The sequence below is a fragment of the Pseudonaja textilis genome, chromosome Z (genome assembly GCF_049901715.1).
Source record: "Pseudonaja textilis isolate UNSWEBS1 chromosome Z, rPseTex1.2, whole genome shotgun sequence".
Lineage (NCBI taxonomy): Eukaryota > Metazoa > Chordata > Lepidosauria > Squamata > Elapidae > Pseudonaja > Pseudonaja textilis.
In genome coordinates this window covers 127447542-127474304 of record NC_142008.1, presented here as the reverse complement: position 1 = coordinate 127474304, position 26763 = coordinate 127447542, and the positions used below count along the sequence as shown (strand labels likewise).

Sequence of the window (26763 nt, the reverse complement as noted above, 5' to 3'; positions counted from 1 at the left end):
GGATCGGGTGGGTGGAGGGAGGAGTAAACTGCGTGTGAACGCAAATGCGGGATGGGCCCCGGCGGAGGAAGAGGCGGTGTCAAGTAGCTTTCCGCCCCACCCCACCCTTTCCACTTTTTCCCCGGCCGACAAAGTTGCCAAAGCCCGGAAGCGGCCGAAGGAAACAAACTTTCCGAACATCGCGGCAGGGAGGAGGGGGGCTCCCGCAGGATAAAAGGAAACCCCTCCCCTCCAGGTGGAACTTCCAGCGCCCAGGGCAGCCGGCGGACTCCGGGAAGAGGCGATCGCAAGCCGGGGATGGGCCGTTGAAAGGGAGAAGCGCCGAGGAGGAGAAGGAGGAGGGAGAGGAGGTGGCAATCAACCAGGCCACCCGGCCGGGAGAAAAATCCCACGGAGACCCCTCGAAGAGAGAGACGAGCCTGCCTTCCTTCCTTCCAATCCGGAGGGCCATGGGGACCCGACAGCCCCTCCGGGCCAAAACGAGGGGTCTCCCCTACGTCGTTCTGTTGGGGTCCTGCTGGGTGAGAGCGAACGCCCCCACACACTTTCCATCTTCTCCTTCCCTTCGTTTCCCACGGTCCCCCTTCATTTTTGCTTATATATATATATATATATTTAATTTTATAACATATAAAAATTCCATATTTGGTTAAACAGTGTGTTGCCTGGGTACGAATAGTTTTAGAAAATAATTATCTAAGTGTTTACAGCAATGTTCGTTACATTGTTATTGATTCTATGATAATAACAATTAACAAATAATAACAATGCTTGCTTATCCGTTTTAACAAACCTCCCTTTTTTCATTGGTCCCTTTCTTATATTTCAATGTTTCTAATTTCTGTTCATTTCCCACGCTTCCCCTTCATTTCCCACAATCTCCCTTCATCCCCCACACTTCCCAGTCTGGTAGGAGTTGGTAGATCAACTTTGGGGTAAGGACACCACTCGGTTTCCTTTTCTCTCGCCCCCCACTTCCTCCCCTCAATCAGGTGGGGTTGCAGAGGAAATATAACCTGCCCCCTCCCTTTTCCCCTGGTTATCCAAAGTAAGCTGTGAAGGTCAGGAGTTGGAAAGGCAGATTGACCTCATTCTTAAGCAGGCGGCTTCCGGTTTTGTAGTTTGTTTTGTCTGGTGAAACAATGCTTTTTAGTGGCAAGTTGATTCCGCCTTTCCACGTCTTGGTGATTCCGCCTTTCCACGTCTTGGTTCTCGGGTCTTTAACAGATTAACAGAGTTGCAAGGTACCTTGAAAGTCATCAAGTCCAACCCACCTACTGCCCAAGCAGGAAACCCTACACCATTTGTGGCAAATGGCAGTCCAGTCTCTTCTTGAAAGCCTCTGAGGATGAAGCTCCCACAACTTCTGAAGGCAACTTCTGTTCTGTCGGTTGATTGTTCTCACTGTCAAAAAATGTCTCCGTATTTCCAGGGTGAATTTCTCCTTGTTCAGTTTCCATCCATTGTTCTTTCACTGGCCTTCAGGTTCCTTGGAAAATAGCTTGTCCCCCTCCTCTCTGTAGCAGCCCCTCAAATATTGGAAGACTGCTATCCTGTCTCCCCTGGTCCTTCTCTTTACTAAACTAGCCAAGCCCATTTCCTGCAAGTGTTCATTGTATGTTTTAGCCTTCCAGTCTCCTCATCATCCTGGTTGCTCTTCTCTGCACTTTTTCTAGACTCAACATCTTTTTCATAGTGTGGTGAACAAAACTGGATGCAATGATTTTTTCCCCCTCTTTCTTCCATTTTTCTTGATGGCCTATTTTTTTTTCTCAACAGTCCAGCTTTCATGCTAAAAAGGGGGGGCATTAAATGGAATCCCCCCAAAATATCTGAATATTGTAGGATGGATTGGGAAATTGATAATACAATAATAGAATAATAGAGTTGGAAGGGACCTTGGAGGTCTTCTAGTCCAGCCCCTGCTCACGCAAAAAATCCTATAGAGGCTGCAGGATCCACCCCTCTATCTGACAGGTCAAGAACACAGGAACCTTCTGTCAGCTGGTGCTCGGTTCAAAATCCAAGAAAGAAATACTTAGACTCTTGTAATTAGAGAAAAGATGTCTTTTACTGGAAGTCAGGTGGTAGCAACAAGAGAGTTCTGAATCTGAGGAAATAGGCACAGACATCACATATATCAAGGAAGTGAAATGTCCCCACCCCCAACAGTTCAAACGTTTTTTCCAATTAAATGTTGTGAACCTCAGCATGTGGACATCTCCGGGTAGTGATGATTAGTTGACCTTGGCTTACACAGATAAAGGTTTGCAGTTGCGTAGAGAAGAGAACGCCAAGCAAGAAATAGAAACCCTCCTCAGTTTATACAATATTAGTTAGTAACATCTCCAGCCTTCCCCCTTCCTCCCCACCCCGTTACTCATGACAGCCAGAAAGAAGATCTTGAAGGCTGACACCTTCCCTTATACTATTCCAGAAAAATGGCTGTCCAATCTTTTCTTAAAACCCTCTAGTGACACAACTTCTGGTGGCAAGTTGTTCCACTGGTTAACTATTCTCACCCTCAGAACATTTGTCTTTCATTCTAGGTTGCTTTTCACTTTAAGTAGTTTCCATCTGTTGCTTCTTGTCCTGCCTTCAGGTGCTTTGGAGAATAGATTGACAACCCCCCTCTTTGTGGCAGCCCTCAAATATTGGAATATAGTTGTCATGTCATTCCCAGTTCTCCCTTTCATTGAACTAGATCTTCTAACTTGGCAAGCTTAAGACTTGTGGACTTCAACTCCCAAAATTCCTGAGCTAACATGAGTGGAGGAGGAATTCTGAGAGTTGAAGTCCACAAGTCTTAAAACTGTAAAGTTTGAAGACCTCTGGACTAGACATACCCAATTCCAGCATACATTATTTATATGTTTTAGCCTGCAGTCTCCTAATCATCTTTGTTGCTCTTCTCTGCACTCTTTCCTAGAATCTCAACATCTTTTTAAAATTATGGGACCAAAACTGGATGTAATGTTCCAGTTTGTGCTTCCCAAGGCCTCATAAAGTGATAATAAAACTTCACATGATCCTGATTTATATCACCGTTAATGCAGCTTAGTGTTTGAGTTGGCATTATCCAGGGAAAATAACCAGGGGGGAAAGTGAAAACTCTATTGGCAAAACAATAAACAGATCAAAGTGGGGTATTCACAGGAATAGAGCAAACCTTGAAAATTGTACCTTGATTTAAGTGAGCCCACCTAGCTGATTTCAGCAAAGGGATTTTAAACCACTAGAAAATATCTTAGGAAAAGGAGACCATAGTAATAGATAAAAATGATTATGTTATTAGAATATGTAATTTGTTAAATGAAAGCAAGACGGAAATTATGATTTGTATAATGTAATGAGATTAGAGAGGGATGTGTTTTAAAAATATAATAGTGGCACAACCAACATTAAAAAGGGGATAAATAGTGGACAATATAAATTAAGATGAATTTATGAATGATTATTTGAATTATATAATTAGATAAATTTTGCAAATGTGACTACTACAAGAATATGTATAAAATGATATTAATATAGATATTGATATAAGGTACAATATGAGAATACTGAATGATAAAATTGGTAATATGTAATATTAAATCATAAAGTTAATAGTATGAATATGAAATTATGGTCATGTTTGTTTTAAAATGTTAAAAAACCTGAAAGCACACTGTTCACTCAATAATGTACTTAAAGAAACAAAAAATAAAAAATGTATACAAAAAGAAGAAAATCTCACTATTGGAGGCAAGGCTACCTCGTTGAAAAGAAATATAAGGCAAAAGAAATGACAGAACACCTTGGCATGACTACAAAGAAAATTTTGGGGATGTGTTGTCAAACCACGACTCTAATCATGATCTGAAAGTTCATAAGGGCCTGTGTGAGATGCAGGGGGGGAAATCAAATTTATCTAGAATAGTGTTTGTCAGCCATTTTAAGTTGGGTGGACTTTAACTCCCAGAATTCCACAGACCAGCATGGCTGACTGGGGAATTATGGAAATTGAAGTCCACCCAACTTACAATGGCTGAGGTTGAAAAATACTCATCTAAATTTTAATTTGCTTTGCTTTCCCTTCTCTTAGGTATCATTCAGGCTGTGGAAAGTAACTCCTCACGTACAGGTGAGTAAGACCGTAGTAAGGAGGGAACCAGGTTAGCAATAATAATTTATTCTTATATTTATATAAGAATAAATTATAATGTATTCTTTTTCTTATAGAATCTTATTCCATGAGTTTATATAAACTTATAAGTTGCCTCTGAACTCTGGCAGGCACATAACTACAAAAGAAAAGAATTAAAGTAAAATAAATTTTTGTCACTTTTGAACTATGGCAGAGCTGGCAGCAGAGCCAGACAGTGAGGAGTTGAGGAGGAACATGGAGTATGGGGAAGGCTCTGACGAGAGCTCTGTGTCGGAGGCAGAGATGTGGCCAGGGCCGTCTGACAATTATCAGCTGCCTTCAGAGTCAGAGATCAGTAAGGCAGAAGAACAGCTGGAGCCTGTTCTCAGCATGCACATGCGCAGAGCTGCTAGAAGAAGGGAACAGCTGAGGAACAAGGGCTGACTTGAGAGTAAAGCCACAGGGGAATGGTGAATGGCCCCTCACCTAGACTATAAAAGAGGAGCGAAAGGAGAGAGGGCTTTGCAGGAGACAGTTAGTTCATTCCGGCATGCTTGCCAAGTATTGCGGCATCTGAAAGATATCGGCCTGGCCACTCTCCAAGCTTGATAAAGGTCTGTAATTGAGAGTAATTTTGAAAGACTGTTGGCCAGGACGTTGTTGGAGTGGAAATTCATTGTAAATTAAATAAAAGAGGTTTATCCAGACAAGGACTCGACTTCGTGCTGTTGGAGAAGCCTAGATCAGAACACTATCCAGATCTGGGGCATGGGGGGAGTGGGGGGGAGTCATCATTGCAGAGGGCAGGGGCTGCCCCAGAGAAGGCGCATTTTCCAAGCTAGGCCTCAACTTCATTCATTTAGTGACCAAAGTTACAACGGCCCTGGAAAAAGTGACTTTTTCCACTTACAACTGTTGCCGCACCCCACAATCACACGGTCAACATTCAGATGCTTGGCAACTGACACATATTTATGATGGACAAAGCGTCCCAGGGGGGCGTGTCACGTGATCACCTTTTGCGACCTTCTGACAAGCCAAATCAAGGGGGAAGCCAGATTCACTTCACGACTGGGTGACTAACTTCCCAACGGTGGCGATTCGCTTAGCAGCTACAGCAAGAAAGGTTGTAACATGGGGCGAAGTTTGCCTCACCACCGTCTTGCTCAGCGTCGGAAAACTTGGGCTCAGTTGCGGTCGTAAATCGAGGACTCCCTGTATAATCAAGGGAATCTGAGGGGAACCATGAGGCATCATTGTTTTAAAACTGAAAATTAAGGATTGTCTGTACAGGTAGTTCTCGACTTACGACCACAATTGGTCAAAAATTACGTTGGTTAGTGAGAAATTTGTTATGCAAGTGTTGCCCCACTTTTAAGATTTTTCTTTCCACATATAAAATAGAATGGAATAACAGAGTTGGAAGGGACCTTGGAGGTCTTCTAGTCCAACCCCCTGCTTAGGCAGGAAACCCTATACCATTTCAGACAAATGGTTGTCTAATTTCTTCTTTAAAACTTCCAGTGTTGGACCATTCACACAATTGTTTTAACCATCAGGAAATTTCTCCTTAGTTCTATGTTGCTTAGTTCTATGTTGATTCATTTAACAACTGCGGTTATTAACATGGTCGTTAAATGAATCTGGCTGTCCCCCTTCACTTTGGCTTGTCAGAAGGTCACAAACGCGGATCACGTGACCCTGGGACACTGCGACTGTCATAAATGTGAATCAATTGCCAAGTGTCCGAATTTTGCTATGGAGATGCTGCAAACGGTCATAAGTGTGAAAAACGGTCATAAGTCCCTTTGTCCAGGGCCATTGTAAATCCAATCAGTCAGTAAACAAACGAGGAGGACCTGTCCTGGGGGATTGCACCCAAGGAAAGCATCCAGGTTGGGGCAGAGGTGTGTTTGTGTTGTTTTGCAAGACAGGAATATATACAAAGTGAGGACTTTGATTATTATTTTTGAATCCACACGTCTTCTCTCATTCTGTTTAAAAAAGATTACAAAAGCAAGCGAGATAAAGAGAATTGGGTGCTTTTTGAAGCCAGTATGTGTAATCATTCCGAGAAATGATTGGAATTATAATCCTCAGCAATTTTTGAGATTTAGGGATTTATTATTTATTTAGGGATTTCAATTCCCAGAATCCCCAGCCAGCCACAGGGGAGTTGAAATCCAAACATCTTAAAGTGGCTGAGGTTATTAGGAAATCCCGGACTGGATTTCTACATTAACAGGTAGTCCTCGACTTACGAGCAAAACCAAGACCAGCATTTATGTCACTAAGCGAGATGTTTCTGTGAGCTTCGCCACCCTGCTCCCATTGTACAGTTTTCCTTTGCCACTCTTTGTTAAGTGAACCATTGCACTTATTAAATCAGTAACCTGGGTCATTAAGTGGATATGGCTGTCAGAATGTCGCAGATGGGGATCAAACGAGGTGCTTCAAACCATTATAAGTACAATATCAATTCAAAAATATTTCTCTGTCTTTCTTTTAGAGTTGTCAGCAGAAAGGGAGTGGGGTGAGCAGTGCATTCCTTAAATGCTTTCATAGATAATTGCTAGGCAATAATTGCTTCTGGCACACAAGATTATTACCGGAGAGTATGATTGATGACTCTTGGCTATGGATGTGTCCCATTGGAGAATATATAGCCAGGGTGTGGGGGAAACCCAGGGTCAAGGGTGAGATGAAGAGACTCATGATCTGAATGGGGATTAACTTTGAACAGTCACTAAATGAATCTTCATTGGAACAAGGATTAAAAAGTGACCAAAAGAGGAGGAATCTGGGAACGGCTAAAGAGCTGGGGGGGGGGGGAGCTACAGAGGAGTCATCCTTCTCCTGACTTTTCTTTTTCCGCCTCGACAGCTGTTTGTCCAGGTTATCCCGATGTCCGGAGAGAACCGCAAGGCCAAATCCATAGCCCTTCGGCCCGTGTGACGACTTCCAGCAGCTGTTCCTGGGTGATTGTGGGTGGCCCAGACGATATCATCTACATTGGGTGAGCAATAGAGGCTACAATTGAATAATACAGGATCCAAATCACTCAGGGTTTTTTTAAAAAACACTATAACTTTAAGAAGTATGGACTTCAGTTCCCAGAATTCCTCAACTATCATGGCTGAATGGCTGAGGAATTCTGGGAGTTGAAGTCATTAGAGCTTTCTTTCTTTTATATACAATATTTGTTGAGTGTTTTACTGTTTTTCTTTCTGAATACAATAGGATTGGATAGGATACATTAGGATAGGATAGGATAGGATAGGATAGGATAGGATAGGATAGGATAGGATAGGATAGGATAGGATAGGATAAAAAGAGTTGGAAGGGACCTTGGAGGTTCTCTAGTCCAACCCCCTGGTCAGGAAACCCTACACCACTTCAGACAAATAGCTATCCAATCTCTTCTTTAAAATTCCTGTTTTTTCTCTTTGTATACAACAGGTGCTTAGTGAACAGCGTACCGAGTCAATTTGTTTACATGCCAATATTCATCTCCTAGTTTCTACCCAATTATCCAACCATGGATAAAATAAGTCCCAAGTTTGAAAATATTCTTTTTTTATCTTTTATCTTCGATGTGAATGTCCATTTCTGCATGGTCTAATATTTTTTATTATTATTATTTCTTCTTCTGTGGGTGTTTCCTCATTTTTCCAGTGCTGTGCAAGTACAATTCTTGCTTGTTGTCAAAACATGTAATATTAAATATACATTCCCTTTATCATATTTCTTTGGTAATATGCCTAGCAAAATTGAAGTCCTTAGATCTTAAAAAGTTTGAAAAGAACATGCAGACCTAAAATCTTGATTTATAAACCTTGAGGAGAAGGGTCCTTTCAATAATGACAGTGCAGAAGGAAGGAGGGAACCACAAAGGTCATCTAGGCCAACCTGCTGTCCAAAAGCTGTAGGGTCTCCTGCCTGGGCAGAGGGGTTGGACTAGATGACCTACAAGGTCCCTTCCAACTCTGATAATCTCTTAAACCATCTAGGAGAGGTAGCTGTCCAGCCTTTTTGTAATAGGACTCCAGAGATGGGGAAAAAACCCAAACCACCATAGGAAGGCTGTTTCTTCTTTATACAGGTAGTCTTCGACTTACAACCACCATTGAACCCGAACTTTCCATTGCTAAATGAGGCATTTGCTAAGTTGCTTCCCAATTTATGACCTTTCTTGCCACAGCAGTTCAGTGAATCCCTGCACTTCTTAAATCGGGCTTTCCCCATGGACAGTAGGTCGCAAAAGGGGATCACGTGACCCCAAGGTCACCACAAACGTCATCAATACAAGTCAGTTGCCAGGCATCTGAAGTTTGATCACATGACTGTAGGGAAGCTATTATGTTTGTAAGTGTGAAAAACGGCCGTAAGTCCCTTTTGTCAGTGACGTTATAACTTTGGTTACTAAATGAACTGTTGTAAGTCAAGAACTACCTGCATTTAAACTAAGTTTTGATATCTGAAATTTCTCTCAATCCTGCTTTGTTTATGTATTTATTTACTTATTTACCGTTTCCCAAAAATAAGACCTATCTTGAAAATAAGACCTAGCAAGTGTTTTATACATGCACCTAATATAAGCCCTAACCCCAAAGTAAGCCCTACTTAAGAGCCTGCGCAGCTGGCCGGATGTCCATTTTGGTTACTTGTGGTGCCATGACAGCGAGGCAGGGGGTGGAGCTGCCCCATACGCCCTGCATCGGATTACCTCAGGGCCCCCACAGCCAGGCCATCCATGCCCCGAAACTTGTTTTGCGGCAGGAGCCCACATAGCCCTGACCCACTTCTGCTTGCTCGCAGCAGCAATGGAGCAGGAGGCCAAGCAGTATGGTGGTGCTGCAGCCGCGAGGCGAGTGTCGGGGCATGGGTGGCCTGGCTGTGGGGCCTGAAGGTAAGCCAGTAAAGGGCACGTGGCGTAGCTCCACCCCCTCCATCTTGAGTGACAGCACTAGCGCACCACGCGGCCTGTCCCAACTGCAAGCGAGCGGAAGAAATGGGCCTCCAGTTCATGGAGAGAGGAAAAAAAACCCTGAAAATAAACCTTAGTACTTATTTGGGGGCTCAAAAGAAAATCAGGCACAGTCTTATTTTGGGGGAAACACGAGTATTTCTTTAGCCATGAAAAATACTTCTTGGATTTGCTCGTAAATGTTTATGGAGATTCTCAGTGATACGGGTCATGGTTGTCCCATAGATGCTTCTTCAAGAGGCAACTGGATTTTCCAGAAAGTCTTGAAAAAGCACCTTTGAGGACAATTTCCCCATAAGTACTTAATCATGGCCAAATCGCTTCTGAATCTCCTTTTCTTGAGCAATTCAAGTTTCTTCAACCTGTCTGAAACTGGACACATCTTCAAGTCCCCATGTCGTAGAATAAAATAACAGATTTAGAAGGGACTTTGTAGGTCATCTAGTTCAACACACACACACACACACACACACACACACACACACACACCGCTCAAGCAGGAGAACCTACACCATTTCTGACAGATGTCAGAAGTCCAGTCTCTTCTTGAAAACTTCCAAGGATGAAGTTCCCACAACTTCCGAAGGCTCCATGGGTTATTCATGTAATGCCAAGGCTTTCCAAAGCTTTATATATATATATATATATTTTAATTGCTTTTAAAATAATAACAGAGAAAAAGAAGAAGAAAGAAACCAGAAGGTACCAGACACAAAAAATATAGACATAAATTAAAAATAAACAGCAAGTGTTTTAAAAAATTGTGATGGTTATATAAGTGTACTAGAAACAAATGCAAATATACAAACACACTTGCAAAATGTTTTCATTAGTTAATTATATCTAGAAGCATAACGATTCACTGTAACAATATACAGTCCTTACAACTGTTCGTTTAGGGACCATTCAAAGTTACAACGGAACTGGAAAACAGTGACTTATGACCTTTATTCACACTTATAACAGTTGCAGCAACCCCATGTTCTCCTGATCAAAATTTGGTCACTTAGAAACTGGCATGTACTTATAATCAGTTCCAACCAGCAAAATCAACGGAGGAAGCCAGATTCACTTAACGACTGCACGATGAATTTAAGAACTGCAGCGATTCGCTTAATATCTGTGGCAAGAAAGATTGTACAATGAGGTGCAATTGACTGCGCATCTGCCTCACTTAGCAATGGAAATTTAGGGCTCCATTTGGGTTATAAGGCCTGGCTGTACAATATTCATTTTTTCTCCTTTTCATTTATTTTTTTTAAGCCTGACATTCCTCCAAAAGTTGCTTAGCACAAGGGAGATTTTTCTCTTCTGGGATAAAAAAAGAATTATTTAATTAAAAGTAGGAAAGGATGACAAGAGAGAAGCAATTTAGAAATTTCTTGACTGTGAGAACAATTAACCAGTGGAATGACTTGCCACAAGAATTTTCAGATGTTCCAACACTGGAGGTTTTTAAGAAGAGATTGGATGGCCAGTTTGTCTCAAATAATATAGGGTTTTCTGCTAAAACATGGGGTTGGACTAGAAGACCTCCAAGGTCCCCTCCAACTCTAATATTCTGTGTTTGGGAAGATTTCAGATGAAGGATGCAGTTAAATATTTTTCTGAAATGTTTCAGGATTTCCTGCTGGAGTACGGGGGTTGGACTAGAAGACCTCCAAGTTCCCTTCCAACACTGTTATTCTGCATTCTGTGAAACATCTTCCTTTTTCAGCCTTCTGGCCTTGTTGTGGCCCATCGGTGGCTGGCGGAGCTGGCAGCAGAATTGGACAGTAGTGAGGAGGTTGGGGAGGAACCCAGGCCAGTCCTAGAGGCTGAGGAAGGCTCGGACGAGGGCTCTGCATCGGAGGCAGAGATGGGGCCAGGGCAGGCTGGCAGTCATCAGCTGCCTTTGGGCTTGGACAGCAGTGAGGCGGGGGAGCTTCTGGAACCAGTTCCCAGCCTGCGCATGCGCAGAGGTGCCAAAAGGAAGGCACAATTAAGAACTCAGGGGTCGATGTGGGAGTAAGGCCACATTTGGACGATGAATGGCCCCTCCCATCAGGATTAAAACAGAAGCAAAAGGGGAGGGGGCTTTTGCAGGAAACAATTTGCTCGTTCGTTCCAGCCTCGCAGAGATTTGTCTGTATAACCCAGACCTTCCCTGTCAGCACTGAGTGTGGAATTATACCAAGCAGTCTTCCAGGATTGATAAAGGTCTGAGCTAATTAGAATACCTTTGCAAGACTGTTTGCCAAGCTGTTGGCTGACTGTGAATGAAATAAATTCACATGAATGTAATAAAAGAGGTTTTTGCCAGGACTCAGAATCGACTTAGTGCTTTTGGGGGAGGCCTAGGACAGAACAGGCCTCTTCAGAAATGCCTCTTCGGGGCTTGCACCTAGAAAGACAAATCCAATTTGAGTCTGGGGTATTTTTGATATCCCCCCTCCCAACAGGTTCCAGCACTTCATCCTTTCCTGCGGGTCAGAAATGCTGATAATCCGTGCGCCCAATCAGCTGTCCAGGAAATTGTGCGGTTACACAGTGCCGGAATCGATTCGCATAAAGGGTGGCAACGTGACGCTGACTTACAGTTGGAAATTTTGGGCAAGGAACAGATTTCTGCTGAAATACGAAAGAGGTAAGGGCCAGAACTGTGAGGGGGGGGTCCGCAACTCTAAAACCTCGAGACTAGATTATACAGATAGTCTTTGACTTAGAACAGTTCATTGAGTGGCCCTTCCAAGTCACCACGACACTGAAGAATAGGATCTTTGCAGAGTCCCCCGGATTATCTGATCAAAATTCAGATTGTCGGCAACTGGTTCGTATTTAGGACTGTCGCAGTATCCCTGGGGTGATAACGTCTCGTGATGACAATGTTGTTGCGAGTTTTACAATCCTGATGTAGTGAGTCATAAGGCAGCCGATGCTGACAGTTCTACTTTGTGTGTTGAATACCGAACAAATGATGAGTACCGGGATAAAATTGTCACATCAAAATGCGTCAAGTACCAAATTTGATGAGTTTCAAAGTAGCTGAGCCATGTAGAAAAATACATTTTGTGACTATTCAATGTTATAACGGCAGTGAAAAAAGCAACAGGATGTTTTTTCCCATGACTGTTGCAGCATCCATGTGTTCAAAATCAAGACACTTGGCAACTGTCTCACATTTATGACGGTTGCAGTGTCCGGGAGTTGTTTGGTTTCCTTTTACAACCTTCTGATGAGCGACATCATTGCAGAAAGCCAGATTCACTTAACAACATTACTGATCAATCCAGATTTTAACAGTATTCAATTGATCCCTGGATTATATCTCCAACTTCCCACAATTTCTAATCCTTAAAAGTTTGAAATTCACAATATATTTTAACACACAATTAATATTATCTTAGTAAATGTTTTGTTTAGCAACAGAAATTTTAGGCTCAATTATGGTTGCAAATGGAGGGCTACTAAACTGAGGAACTGCTATATTAAGATTCATGATGCTGATAGTATCTCTAGAGCAGCGGTCGCCAACTGGGGGGACCTCGCCCCACTGGTGGGCCATGAGAAAATGTTGGTGGGCCTTAGAGAAATCTCACCCCCAGAGCACCCCCAAAGCAATTAATCCAGGCTGCGCAGAAACACAAGGCTGCTCAGCCCACAAGGCCCGCAGGAACACTCCCCGCCCACTCACTCCTTACCCGGCAAACTTGTCTGCTAAGTTGCTATTTTTCCTTTTTCCGACCATCATCTGTTCTGCTGAGCCGGGAGATTTCGATTAGCTAGGAAGCAGGAAATGGTTGGATTTCTTGCTTTCTAGCTAGTCTTTAGATCTTCGGCTCTTCTTTAAGTAAAACCGAACCTCCCTTAGGACTGAAGGTTTGCTTGCAAGCAAATTCAGTGCAGATTCACGGCAAGCAAATTTGAGAAAATGAGCTAGCTGATGGCAGATAGATAGATCACTGAACGATTCTTTTAAAAAAAAAAATATTTTTAAACTTTATTTACAAGAATTAAAAACATACAAATTTAAAAATACAAAACCAATAGTGTATACATAACACATTCTCTTTACATGTGATATCGAATTTGATATGTCCTAATAGTCATTACTGATACTTCTCACATGTCCATTTACTATCACATCTTAATCACTAAATAACTCACAATACTCTACTAATCTTCTCGTTAGTTTATAACTATTTATTAATAATACATTCATAATTTTTTAAATAATAAATAAAAATATATAGTGAATATATAATGCTAATAATAATAATGTAGGAGAAAAGAGGATTTAACACCTTTGTTATTATACATTTTGCATAGACAGCTGAATATAATTTGTTTCTTGGGTTCATTTACGTGTTTTCCCTTTACAATCTACCCAGTTGTATCATTTATCCCATATCCTATAATTGTGTCCTCCTTCCCATTGATTTTGAGTGTGAGCCTCTCCAATTGGGCACACTCATACATTTTTTGAATAGCAACATGTATTGGTGGTACATTTGGATTCTTCCAATATTGTGCTAATGAAATCTGTGCCGCTGTTAATAAGTGGATGGTCAGATATCTTACTCTAGGGGTATAATCCCCTTTAATCATTTCCAACAGAAATAGTTCCGGTTTCCACTCCAGCCACACTCTGTAATTTCTTCTATCCACTCTTTTATTTTTAACCAATATTTCTTTATCTCAGGACAAGTCCACCATAAATGAAAATAGATACTAGATTTCCCTTTACATTTCCAACAGCATGGGTTTGCTGTCGGAAATATTTTGACCAATCTAGAGGGTGCCGGATGCCATCTATACATCATTTTTATATAGATTCTTCTTGTGTGCTACTGATTTATTAATACAAGATCTTTTTTGCCAAATTTCTTCCCAGTCATCCAGCTCTATACTATGACCAAAGTTTTTTTCCCTTTCACAGGTCCTTTCACAGTTTTCTCAGCCATTTCATGTTCTAATAAATAATTATATAGCTTAGAGATCAACTTTTTCTCAGGACTTGAGAGTATTTTGTCTAAATGTGTATCTTTTACCTCAATTCCATAACCCTTTACGTCTTTATTATATCTCAATTTTACTTGGAAATATGACCAATTATCAATGACTATCCCTAGTTCCTGTATCGTTTTAATTCTTCCCTCTTTATCTAATATTTGATGGTACTTCAGTTCTTTACTGATATCCATCGTATTTAAGTGGAACATTGCTTCCATCACTGAAAACCACCTCGGAATTTTGGTATAATGATTTCTTCTAATATCAGCCCAAATTTTAATTAATGGCTTTCAGAATACATCTCTAGTAAAGTATAAATTGTTTTGGCTATTCAGGTTCCACAAAAATGCGTGCCACCCTAATTGTAAGTCGTGGCCCTCCAATTTTAAAATTCTATTGTTCCTCAGATTGATCCAATATTTTATCTATACTAATGCCGCCGCTTTATAATAGATCTCCCAGGCAGGGAGTCCAAATCCACCTCTGCTTTTGTTATCTTGTAAATATATATTTTTTATTCTCGTTTTTTTCTTTGCCCAGATAAATTTCCTCACAATTTTATCGAATTCTTTGAAGATTTTTTTATCCAATAATATCGGAATTGTTTGAAACAGATATAGTATTTTAGGTAAAACATTCATTTTGATTGTTGCTATTCTGCCTAATAATGAAATTTGCATCTTATTCCAATTTTCCAAATCTTTTTCAATCTGTTTCAGTAATTTGTGTAGTTGTCCTCCCACAGATTTAATGTTGTAGCTCTTAACCAGATACCTAAATATTTGATCTTATTTACAATTTGTAATCCCATCTTTTCTTCCATTTTTTTTGTTTACTATTTGATAAATTTTTAACTAGCATTTTAGTTTTTTCCCTATTAATTTTAAATCCTGCCAGTTTACCGAATTTATCTATTTCATTTAGTAAAGCTGGTCCTGAGTCTATTGGGTCTTCTATAACAAAAACCATATCATCTGCGAAGGCCTGTAATTTATACTCTTGACTTTTAATTTTAGTTCCTTTAATTTCTTTATTTGATCTAATTCTATCCAACAAAGTTTCTAAAATTGTTATGAAAAGCAGAGGTGAAAGAGGGCATCCCTGTCTGACACCCGTCCTTATCTTTAATGATTTAGTAATTTCTAATAATACGTTAGCCTTTTGTGTAGCATAAATTGCATTTAACATTTTTACAAAATTACCTCCAAAGTCCATCAAGTTAATCTGCTTCTTCATAAAGGCCCAATTTAAGTTGTCAAAAGCCTTTTGCTCATCCAGGAAGACCAAGGCCACTTGGCTTTCTGGATGTTTTTCATAATATTCTAATATGTCTGTTATTATTCTTGTATTATACCTAATCTGCCTTGTGGGAAGAAAGCCATTTTGATCCTAATGAATTTTTTTACTAAGTACTTTCTTTAATCTTTCCGCCATTATCGCTATAAAAATTTTATAATCTGAATTTAAAAGTGATATTGGTCTATAATTCTTTATTTGGTTGGCATCTACACCCTCTTTCGGAATCAATATTATGTAAGCTTCCTTCCATGATTATGGAATTTTAGTTTCCAGTAATACCTCATTGCAGACCTCTAATAGCATATCGTCTAGTGTGGCACCTATCACTTTTTTTTTTAATAAAATTTTTATTAGTTTTTAAAACAAACATAAACAAACAAAACATAAAAACATCAAATCATCTTCCATATATGTACATACAGTGTGCCAGTTGGTTTACAAATTGTTTTGTGCTTCCATTTCGTAATCTTCAATTACAGTTACATTGTATATGATCTTATATTTTCAATCCAATATTAAATACATTGGTATCATTATTAATTATTATTAATCACTAGACTTTTATTTATTCATGCTTTGGAAAATAATCATATTTTACTTAATTTGTTTTGTGACAATTCATATTATCATCCCAAATCTATCCTGAAAACATTTTGTAGGTATAATAAGAACAGAATACATCTTTATATATTTAGTATTTTCTAAAAGTCTACATATTTCATTACTATATTTTATTATCTAACCATTGATAGAATAGATCCCAAACTTTATAAAATTGTTTATCATCCTGTTCTCTAATTTCAAATGTCAATCTGCTCATTTCAGCACATTCCAATATTTTCTTAATGATTTCCTTCTGTGATGGTATTTTCTCATTTTTCCAGTTTTTAGCAAATACATTTACAATCAGGTATTTCAAGTCTTTACTGTATATTTCAGGTAAAATTCCCAATAAAAATATCTCTGCTTTCAATTCTATATGTTTTTTTGTCATTTTTTCCAACCACGTGGGGCTTTTAGTCCAGTATTTTTAGCATCTGCACAAGTCCACCACATGTGGTAATACGAGCCAGGTGTCTGATGACATTTCCAACATTTTTCGGATTTATTCTTGAACATTCTTGCTATTCTGGTCGGGAGAAAATGCCACCTGTAAAACATCTTATACAAATTTTCGTTATATGCTGTTGACATTGTCATTTTATAATTTTGAGACCACAAGGCACCTATCACTTTATATAATTCATTTGGTAGTCCATCTGGACCTGGCGTTTTGTTTCTTTTTTGTTTTTGAATCGCTGCCTTTACTTCATCTAAGGTTATTTCTTTATTAAGCAGCTCTTTTTTAATCATCCAGTGAAGGGTACAGAATTCCTTCTTTCAAATATTCTTCTATTTTATTTAAATCAACTTCCTCTTGTTTATAAAGATCCTCAAAATATTCTTTTGCAATTTCCTTTTTTTTCTCCAGATCCATCTCTATTATTCCATTTTCATCCTCTAGTTGATATACTGTTCTTTTCTGATTTTCTTTTCTTAATTTATATGCCAGCCACCTACCGGATTTATTTGCATGTTCAAATAATTTTGTTTTGTATATAGTAATTTTTTAATTAATTCCTCTTGATCTAAAATATTCATTTCATGTTTAACTAACGCTAATTCATTTCTAATTTGCTCATCCCCTGGGGTTTCCATTTGCTTATTTTCCATTTTCTCTATTCTTTCTATTAGAGCTTTCCGCTTTCCCTCTCTTTCTTTATTTCTATTTGCTGTAAAAGCTATCAATATTCTCCTTAAATATGCCTTCATAGTATCCCATAGATTCTGCAATGAGGTATCCTGTTTCTTATTAAATTAAAAAAACCTAGTCAGTTCTTCCCTAACTTTTTGAATATGTTTTTCCTCCTTCAATAATTGTGAATTGAGTGTCCATCTACTTTTTTTATAGAAACTATTTTTCCATATTATCTGTACCGGATTATGATCTGCCCATGTATTATCCAAAATCTTTATAGTCTGAATTTCCTTGCATTGCTCACTATTTACCCAAGCCATATCTATCCTGGACCAAGATTTGTGTGGGCTGGAGTAAAAAGTAAACTGTGATATTCCTGGATTTCTCTTCCTCCACACATCCACTAGTTCTAATTCTTCAACCATCTCTAGAAATTTCTTAGGCAATGTATTCCGTTTCTTATATTGTCTTTGTTCAAAGGCATAATCTTTACTATTGTTTGTAATTGCATTGTAATCTTCTATAATACAAATTCTTGAGTTACCAAATTCTATTAATTTCTCATATAAATTTTTGTAAAATTTACTTTGATTTTTATTGGGGGCATATATCCCCACTAATAATGTCTTTTTATTTTGTATTACCACCTCTACCATTACTATTCTTCCCAATTCATCTTTATAAATCAATTTTGAGGCTATGTCCTCTTTTATATATAGTACTGCCCCTCTTTTTTTCTCTTCTGCCAATGCTGAATACATTTCCCCCAGTTTTTTATTTACTAAATATCCTTGATCACGTATCTTAATATGAACCTCTTGAATACAGATCATATCAGCTCTTTGTTTTTCTAACTTAAAAAATACTCTTTTTCTCTTAACTGGATCATTTAACCAATTAATATTTATAGATATTAAATTTACTCCTTTATCCATTTCCCTTCTTACTTCTATCCCTCAGTATTTTTACTTGTCGTTTGACTTCTAGTCCTCACTCCTAATTCTTCTCTTCCAAGTATCTCTTCACCTCCTTCCCTCTCTTTCTCCTATCCCTCCCACTACTTCTAAGTTGTAACTCTTCTTGACTCAAGGTCTCGTGGTCATCTCTGCTGCTCGATTCTTCGGCTATTCCTCCTATTTGAGCAAAAAATTCTTGAGCTTTAGTCAGACTATCTATTCTCACCGTTTTCTCCTTCCATATTACTAAAATACCCTCTGGGATAATCCATCTAAAAGGTATATATTTTTTTTATTTAAATTATTTGTGAGAAATCGATAATCTCTCCTCTGCTTGCGAACTCTTCTCTGAACCTGTTTTAAAACAATCACTTCTCTTCCTTTATATTTTATTCCTTCATCTCTTGTAACTCTATAAATTATATCTTTCACTCGCCTCCTTGCAAATCTAATATGCACTTCTCGGGGTAGTCTGTGCCGTCTCGCGTAGCTCGTACATTCTATATACGTCGTCCAGCTCATTCACCATCTTATTCGTATCTCTATTCAAAAGCTCTGCCAATATCTCCGCCATCACCAACAGTAAATTCTCACCCCTCTCTTCCTCTGTGTTCTGGAACCTTAGATAATAGGAGGCCTTATCCATCTCAAGATGTGTCAGGGTTTCATTTGTCTCTTTATTCTGTTCCATAATATTTTGTTCCATGCCTTCCAACTTCTTTTCCATTTGATCAGCTAGTTTTTCAATCTCTTTAATCTTCTCTTCATTTATTTTAACCAATTCCTGTATCTGGCCTGTCTTTCCATCCAAATTCTTAACTTTGCTTCTCATTTCTCCTAACTTATTTTTTAATTCTTTCATTGTTTCTCTTTCTGCTTTACTTTCCGTATGATTTTTAGACATCGACTCCTGCATTGCCAACATCGTGCTTTGAATAGTTAATAATGTAGTTTGAACCGATTGTGTATTAGTTTGGGTTGTGGATTTTTCTGGCACCAACATCCCTTCAATCGTTTTTTGGGTCAGTGTTACTGTGGGGGTAGATGGTGTTACTGTTGATGCTATTTTTCTTCTTGTTTTTGTAATAGTGGTAGTTGTACTAGTCATATCTTTGCTAATTCTTTGTTGTTCGTCCACTATCCTAAATATATTTTCCCAGATTATATTGCCAACTACCATCAAACTTATCTGTATTTTACGATTTAATTTTCTCAGTTATCTAATATTTTACTTTAGACTACTGTTTGTCTGCTTAAATCTAATTTCCTACCACCATTAGATTAAGGGAATTATCATCAATTAATAATTATGTATTCAAACTTCCAAACCTACCTATTATTCTAGATATTCCCTTCACCTTGTATTAATACAATACCTAGTCTTAATAAATTCAATAACTCATCAGTTCTTAAATCGTCTAACAGATAAAAGAAAAAAAGAAAAAAAATCATTCAGCTGTATTTAGATATATAGCAATAATATAACCCCAGTCACTTCTTTAAATTGATTACTGTATTTCAGCTAATATTTCCCTAAATATATAATAAAAGTTCAACATTCAAATTAATACTTTTTATATTGCAGTAAATCACAGTATCTAATATAAGGGGGATATGAGAAAGAGAGGGAGGGAACAATCAATTAACTCATCATTATATTAATCAGTATATTAAATTCATTAATCTATATTCAATCAATATATATGTAAAATAAAGAAGAGAAAGAAACTATAGAATATAATCCAAAGGGATTAAATATCACTTACTCAAGTTAAATCAATCTTATTTTCTTATTAGTTGAATATATACTATAAATAAATATAAAGTGAATCTATACCACTTCCATCAGTTCCAAGAGAAAAAAAGAAAAAAAAAACACTGGACAAGATGAGCATTTACAGTCTCCCACTTTCCTGTCGTTGCCTTGATATTCAGGTCATATCCAATAATAAACTGAGGTCTCAGTCCTCAGTTCTAACAGTCACTTGAGCTGCCTTCCTCCACTCTCCCGGAATTGCCAGTCTCAATGGCCACCACCGCAAGTTGCACTGTCACTCCTCCACTCAATTTCAAAGTTTCAGAGTTCTTGTCCGCCCACAGAGTACTCTCTGCGATTTGTTTGTATGGCTAGAAGTAAAAAATTGTCACCAACTAGAATCTCTCTTCTCTCTTTTTCACTTTCCTATTTAGAAATGAGTTTTACTTTATCCAGAGCTGGGAGTAGCAACTCAGTCCTGCTGCCACTTTCAGCTTTCCCCCTTTTGCATCGGAATTTCAGACATTCATCACTTACTTTCCCAAATTATCCACTAGTTATAATCCAATAGCATTTTTGCCTCCAATATCTTTCCCTGACTCAAATTCGATATGTTATCTCCGCTTCCTTCTTAAACTTGTTCCGTCACGTATTTGGGCCAGCCTCAACAGGCTGGCTTCTTTTGCCCTGAGCTTCAGGCTCCCTTCTTTACCTCCATGGTTGCAATTCCCAGTTAGTCTCCGAGAGTTCTCCCTCACTTGGGTGATCCTGCCAGGATCTGATTCCCACCTCGAACGGTCACCCACGAACAAAAACCCTGACGTAGGAGAGCAGAGCGGAGTTCTCCTACCTTGCTATGCCGCGATGTCACCGGAAGTTGATTACTGAATGATTCTGTGAGCAATTCAGTTTGCCTGCTTTGCCTGCTTTTGGATAAAAGTTGCTTTTTTTAAAAGAAAAAAAATCAATATTTACATGCATGGTGTGCTGTGAGTTAATTTTATGAATTTGCTTGCAACCAAAATTTTATGAGTTTGCTTGCAACCAAATTTTATGTGACAGACTGAGCTAGCCAATGGTGGATAGATTTCTGAATGAATCTGTGATTCTGTGAGCAACTCAATGTGCCTGCCTGCTTTGCCTGATTTTGGGTAAAAGTTGCTCTTTTTTTTAATAAAAAATTCAATATTTATATAAATATTTATAATATTTACATACAAGCCATGCCCAGCCAGTCACATGACTACCAAACCACACCCACAAATTAGGCCACACCACAGAACTAGTTAGTGGTCCCTGGGATCTAAAATTATGAGTTTGGTGGTCCCTGAGGTCCAAAGGGTTGGCGACCCCTGCTCTAGAGAGACTTTTTGGCCCCAGTAGAAGAGAAGGAAGTTATTTTGTGGGTCTCCTGCTACATAATGAAAATGGTGTCACTTTTGCGTCTTGCCTTTTTCATCTTTCTCTGCTTTAGAACCTAAAACACACCCTATTGTGTCATGCAACCGCACCTTGGACGACTTCTATGGGGTGATTTATTCCCCCGCTTTCAGCTCAGATTCACATCTAGGCGCTGCACATTGCCAGTGGGTTTTGGATGCCCATGATAGCCGCCCCCTCATCCTTCGCTTCACGGTCCTTAACTTAGATATTGGAGACTCCATCCGGGTGTATGATGGGGTACCCGGCACCCCGCTCCACCCTCACTTGCTGCGTAACTTGGATTACACCAGCAACAACAAGATTGTGTTGGTTGACTCCCCATCAAGCCGGGCATGGGTAGTGTACCAAGCAGTACCAGGAACAGAAGGACGGGGTTTCAACGCTACATATCACGTGCAGGGATTTTGTGTGCCATGGGACTTCCCCTGTGGAGGAGACAGCGGCAAGGGCGCTACATGTTACAGCACTGCCGAGCGCTGTGATGGGAACTGGGATTGTGCCAATGGCGCTGATGAGGACGGTTGCCACGGCTGCCCACCGGGGCAATATCCCTGTGGAGGACGAGGCATTGGAGGTGCTGTCTGCTACAGTCCCGCCGATCGTTGCAACTACCAAACATTTTGTGCGGATGCTGCTGATGAACGCCACTGTTACACCTGCCAGCCTGGGAACTTCCGGTGCAGAGACGGCCGCTGTATCTATGAGAGTTGGGTGTGTGACGGGCAGGCAGACTGTGTCGATACTTCGGATGAGGCGGATTGCTCCTACATCCTGCCCCGAAAGGTGGTGACAGCGGCCGTCATCGGCAGCCTGGTGTGTGGTCTCCTTCTGGTCATCGCACTGGGCTGCACATGCCGTCTGTATGCGCTCCGGAGCCATGAATTTGGGTGAGGGGTCAGCTAGCGAACTAAAGGAAGAGTGTGGGACTTTGGTAGTATGGTGGCTGGAAAGGAGGATGGGGATAGAGTTGATGCGCTAGAGGGGCTAATATTGGGAGGAAGGGACCTGTGGTGAATGGACTGATGGGAGAGGGAGTTGCATCCTAGGAATGAGGGCTGACCCCGGGACAGTGTTTCATGTTACCCAAAACCTTGGCAGTTTTAAGAAGTGTGGACTTCATATCCCAGAATTCTTCCTTCCTCAAGCCGGTTGGGGAATCGTGGGAGTTGAAGTCCATGCATCTTAAGATTGTTAGGGCTGCTTTAGACAATCATAAACATCCTCAGGAATCCTGGGAGTTGAAGTCCATGAATTTTAAGGTTGCTGAGGCTGCTGTAGACAATCATAAAGGTCCTCCAAGATTTATAAATTTGACCATACCAACCCAGTGAGGATGAAGGACCAATGAATTGCAATGGTTTCTCCTCATACAGGGAGAAACTAGGAAAGAAACTAGAGAAAATACTCTTTTAAGGAGACTAACCTTCCCCAACTCAGCTGTCCACCAGGAAGGTGAACCAATTCCTTAGCATTGGCCATGATGCCAATGGGATTCTGGGAGTTGAAGTCCACACAGCTGGAGGTTGCCCAGTTGATAAAATCTTGCTAAGAAAATAAGGAAGGGTGAGGATGGCGAATCAGGGTTACACTCTTAAGAATGGAACAACGATTATCATTCTCTTGATTTCTCCCTCCTTTAGAGTCTTAGCACCTATGTCGCGAATGGAGGCCCAGCTGCTTCAGCGCCAGGCTCCGCCATCTTATGGGCAGCTCATCGCTCGCGGGGTTATTCCTCCAGTAGAAGGATTCCCAGTTGAGCATCCAAATCAGGTAAGTGGGCCCAACAGTCTTCATGTACCTTCCTCAAGACCAGAGAGGTCTCCAAACTGACTTGACTTCAACTCCCAGAATTCTTCAGCCCACCATGCTGAATTCTGGAGTTGAAGTCCACAAGTCCTAAAGTGGCCATGTTTGAAGACTCAGAAGAGCACCAGTGAGGAGTGGTGTCAAGAGGGCCACTCCCACCTAGTCAGCCACACCCAGTGAGTGGCATCAAGATGGCCACACCTACCCAGTCAGCCACACACCCCTTGCCCCCCCCCCTCCCCGAGGTCAACCACAACCCTGATGCGGCCCACAATGAAATTGCTCTAGCGTCTTGATTGGGGGCAAGTCCTTCCATGAAATTATGTCCGACAAGCAAAATATACAGGTAGTCCTCACTTAACAACTGATCACATACCTGGCCCCAAGACTCCTAAGATGATCCCACCAATACCATCTCCCTGTGGCCACATATGTTGGACACTTGGCTACTGGCTCATGTTCACAATGATTTGTATTGTGTGTCTTGTGGTCACATTATTTTTGATTTCTGATATCCCCCCCCCACTCCCCGAATTTTTGGCATTTGCTTCCAATTTCGGGCAAAACCACCCACTGGATCAAATGAACGTATTTAATGAGTGGAGGATTAGACATAGGACAAAAAAAATGTTGTGAAATTGAGTTGGTCCCATGATGACCCATTTAAAGACCACCATAACTTACAACCCTAATTCTGAGCTGAATTAGCCATAAATTAAGGTTTACTTGCATATTATTCTGGGGGGGAAATGATGACTATGGGGGTTCCAAGTCAGGAAGACTGCTTAATATGACCAATGAGAAAAGCACCTTTAAAATGGTCCTTTAATTAAGTGTAAAAAACCAAAAGGTGAATTCCACTCTGTAAAGCCTTAGTAAGGCCACACCTAGAGTACTGCATCCAGTTTTGGCGACCACACTATAAAAAAGATGTTGAGACTCTAAAAAGAGTGCAGAGAAGAGCAAGCAGGATGATGAGGGGACTGGAAGCTAAAATACACAATGAATGTTTGCAGGAACTGGGCCTGGCTAGTCTAGTGAAGAGAAGGACCAGGGGAGACATGATAGCCGTCTTCCAGTATTTGAGGGGCTGCCACAGAGAGGAGGAAGGGGTCAAGCTATTTTCCAAGGCACCAGAAGGCCAGCGAAGGAACAATGGATGGAAACTGAACAAGGAGAAATTCACCCTGGAAATTAGACATTTTCTGACAGAACAATCAGCCAATGGAACAGAAGTTGCCTTCAGAAGTTGTGGAAGCTTCATCCCTGGAGGCTTTCAAGAAGAGACTGGACTGCCATCTTGTCAGAAATGGCGTAGGTCCCCTGCTTGGGCGGAGGGGGTGGTTGGACTAGATGATCTACAAGGTCCCGTCCAACTCTATTAATCTGTACTTATCTATAATATACCTATCTGTGAAGGTTGAGCAGCAACATCTCAAGAGGTTTGCAGAGCAGCAGAAGACAAGAATGAGTGATGGATAAAAACATGGGTGTATACTATTGACTCCCAATTAGCATTTGTAGTCTTGAGGGCCAGTAGGCCAATTTTTGTGATGTTCCTCATTTGCTGGTCTTCCTAAAAAGTCATAAGACATTCTTGGTCCATCTCATGAAGACCCCAAAACTGTTAAGATCTACTACTTCTTTTCATGGTCTTCTGTAGGCCCTTTCTAAAGGTATGTCTTTTACCTGTAAGAGACATCCAATCACAGCAATCACTCTTAAATTTCTACCAAGGAGAACTAGGACTCCATATAATCTTTGATTTATGACCACAATTGACCCCCCCCCAAAAAAAATTTTGCTAAGTTGCTAAGTGAGACAGTAGTGAAGTGAATTTCTCCCCATTTTACAACCTTTCTTGCCACAGTTGTTAAGTGAATCGCTGCAGATTTTAAGTTAGTAAAATGGTTGTTAAGTGAATCATTTCTGGTTGATTTTGTTTGTTGGAAGGGCACAAAGCAGGGAATCATATGACTCTGGGATATTGGATCCGTCATTACTATGCACCAGTTGACAAGTGTCTGAATTTTGATTGTGTGGTATACCGCAACAGTGGTAATTGTGAAAACGATCGTAGGTCACTTTTTTTCTGTACCATTGTGGCTTCAGATGATCACTCAATGAGCTGTTGTAAGCCAAGGACTACCTGTAGTCCAAGGGACAACTCTCAACTTCAGCTTTCTTCTTCAAGCTGTGAATATGTGAAGCTGAAGATCTGACTTTCTTCCGGGTTCTCGTTTCAGAATTCGGTCCTGGGGAATTTGCGGTCCCTCCTGCATCTCTTGCGACGGGACCCAGCCAGCCCTGCAGGAACCAATGGGGCGTGTCGTCCCCATCAAAGCCGCTTCATGCGACGTCTGACGAGGCGTATGCGCCGATTGGGGCTACTCCCTGCCCTGGCTTCCCCCGCCTCATCTTCAACTACGGCTTCCACCGTCGCCCCTAACTCATCTCCTGCGCCTGATGACCTGGCCGAACCATCCCGTTGGGACGGAGATGTTTCTTCCCAGCTTCCAGAAGACCAAGCGCCGCTTCTTGCTGCCAAGGTCCCACCAGTTCCTGTGGAACCCACGCCAGCTCCTCACATCCCGCGGCCTCCTCCACGGTTTACGGGGGTCATGCGCAGCCTCCGTGTCCGGCTTTTCTCCCCCACGCTCACCTGCTCCGGAGAGGCTGGAGAGGAACGGAGCATGTTTCCATCTCCCGATGATGAAGACGAAGTGCTTCTCGTCCCTCTCACTGACCCGCAACTTGAGAACTTCGAGAGCTGGGATGGCGACGATGAACCTCTTCTGACTTGAGAAATTTGGCTGGACGTGGCCTTGAGAAAATCTGTCACCAGCGACCAGATAGTCAAGTCTATTTTTCTTTCCTGCAGATCTTTCCATGTTTCCCCACCCCCACCCCAATTTATTTCCCCACCCCACCCCACCCAAAATATTTCTGCTTTCTTGTCGGCGTTTTAGCCACCAGGAATGGTTTGATTTGGCCTTTGGAGTCCGCTCCCTTTTCGGATCCACTGAGGGTTGCAGAAGTCTGATGGATCTTTTTCTTGGCTTCTTCCATCTTAATCTGTAGAGGGGATTGTTCTCTTGTGAAATTGCAATGTGTGTTCTCAAATTGCACAATCATTCTCGAGAGAACTTTTAGATGTCTTTGACCCTGAACAGGGAGCTTGCGTTGAAAGTTATCAAAGTATATGCGCTTGGCATTTTAAAGATCCTTCTTTAAAAAGGAGGAGGGGGAGGAGGAGGAAAGAATGAAATGCATTTTTTGGAGAAACACTCCAGGTATTTGCCTGGCTAAAAAAAAAAAAATGAAGGAAGCAAAGATACAATCCAGAATAACCTTTAGCGGCACAAAGGCAGCTTCTTTAACATGCTGATTGATTTGATTTGATTTTTTTTCCCCTTGGCAGCAATTTGACCTTCCAATTGTCCATCGTGTATCGCAACTGAAGATTTATTTTTGTGAATTTATGGAAAGCTGAAAATTTCTCTCTATACATATATGTAATAATTCCACCAGAACTGTTTCTTTGCGAATCACGTTTTACGGTGAAAACTTTTTTGCTAGCCAATCGTTCTTTTTTTCTGTGTTCTGTGGAAGCGAATCCTAGATTTACACAAAAAAAAAGTCAAAGAAAAAAAAAAGAAA

The 26763-nt window shown here is 40.6% G+C and overlaps 1 protein-coding gene across 2 annotated transcripts; it reads left to right on the top strand.

The window, feature by feature from the left end:
- On the top strand, nt 1–26763 carry LRP10 (LDL receptor related protein 10). 2 transcript variants are annotated; one of them, XM_026719556.2, is made up of 7 exons: nt 1–521; nt 4085–4123; nt 7010–7142; nt 11555–11739; nt 21329–22184; nt 22938–23067; nt 25350–26763. In XM_026719556.2, the coding sequence occupies exons 4-7, from the start codon at nt 11589–11591 to the stop codon at nt 25905–25907; spliced, it is 1695 nt and encodes a 564-aa protein (XP_026575341.2). In that variant the 5' UTR covers nt 1–521; nt 4085–4123; nt 7010–7142; nt 11555–11588; the 3' UTR covers nt 25908–26763. The 2 variants fall into 2 exon arrangements, with proteins under 2 accessions (XP_026575341.2, XP_087771610.1); XM_087915484.1 differs by having other exon boundaries at nt 72–511; nt 4074–4123.

Excerpts from the sequence above, each read along its gene's own strand:
- LRP10 (XM_087915484.1), top strand. The coding sequence starts at position 450 with ATGGGGACCCGACAGCCCCTCCGGGCCAAAACGAGGGGTCTCCCCTAC. Across the intron at positions 512-4,073 it reads CCCTACGTCGTTCTGTTGGG|CCTTCTCTTAGGTATCATTC; the intron begins GTCCTGCTGGGT and ends TGCTTTGCTTTC. Across the intron at positions 4,124-7,009 it reads AAGTAACTCCTCACGTACAG|CTGTTTGTCCAGGTTATCCC; the intron begins GTGAGTAAGACC and ends CCGCCTCGACAG.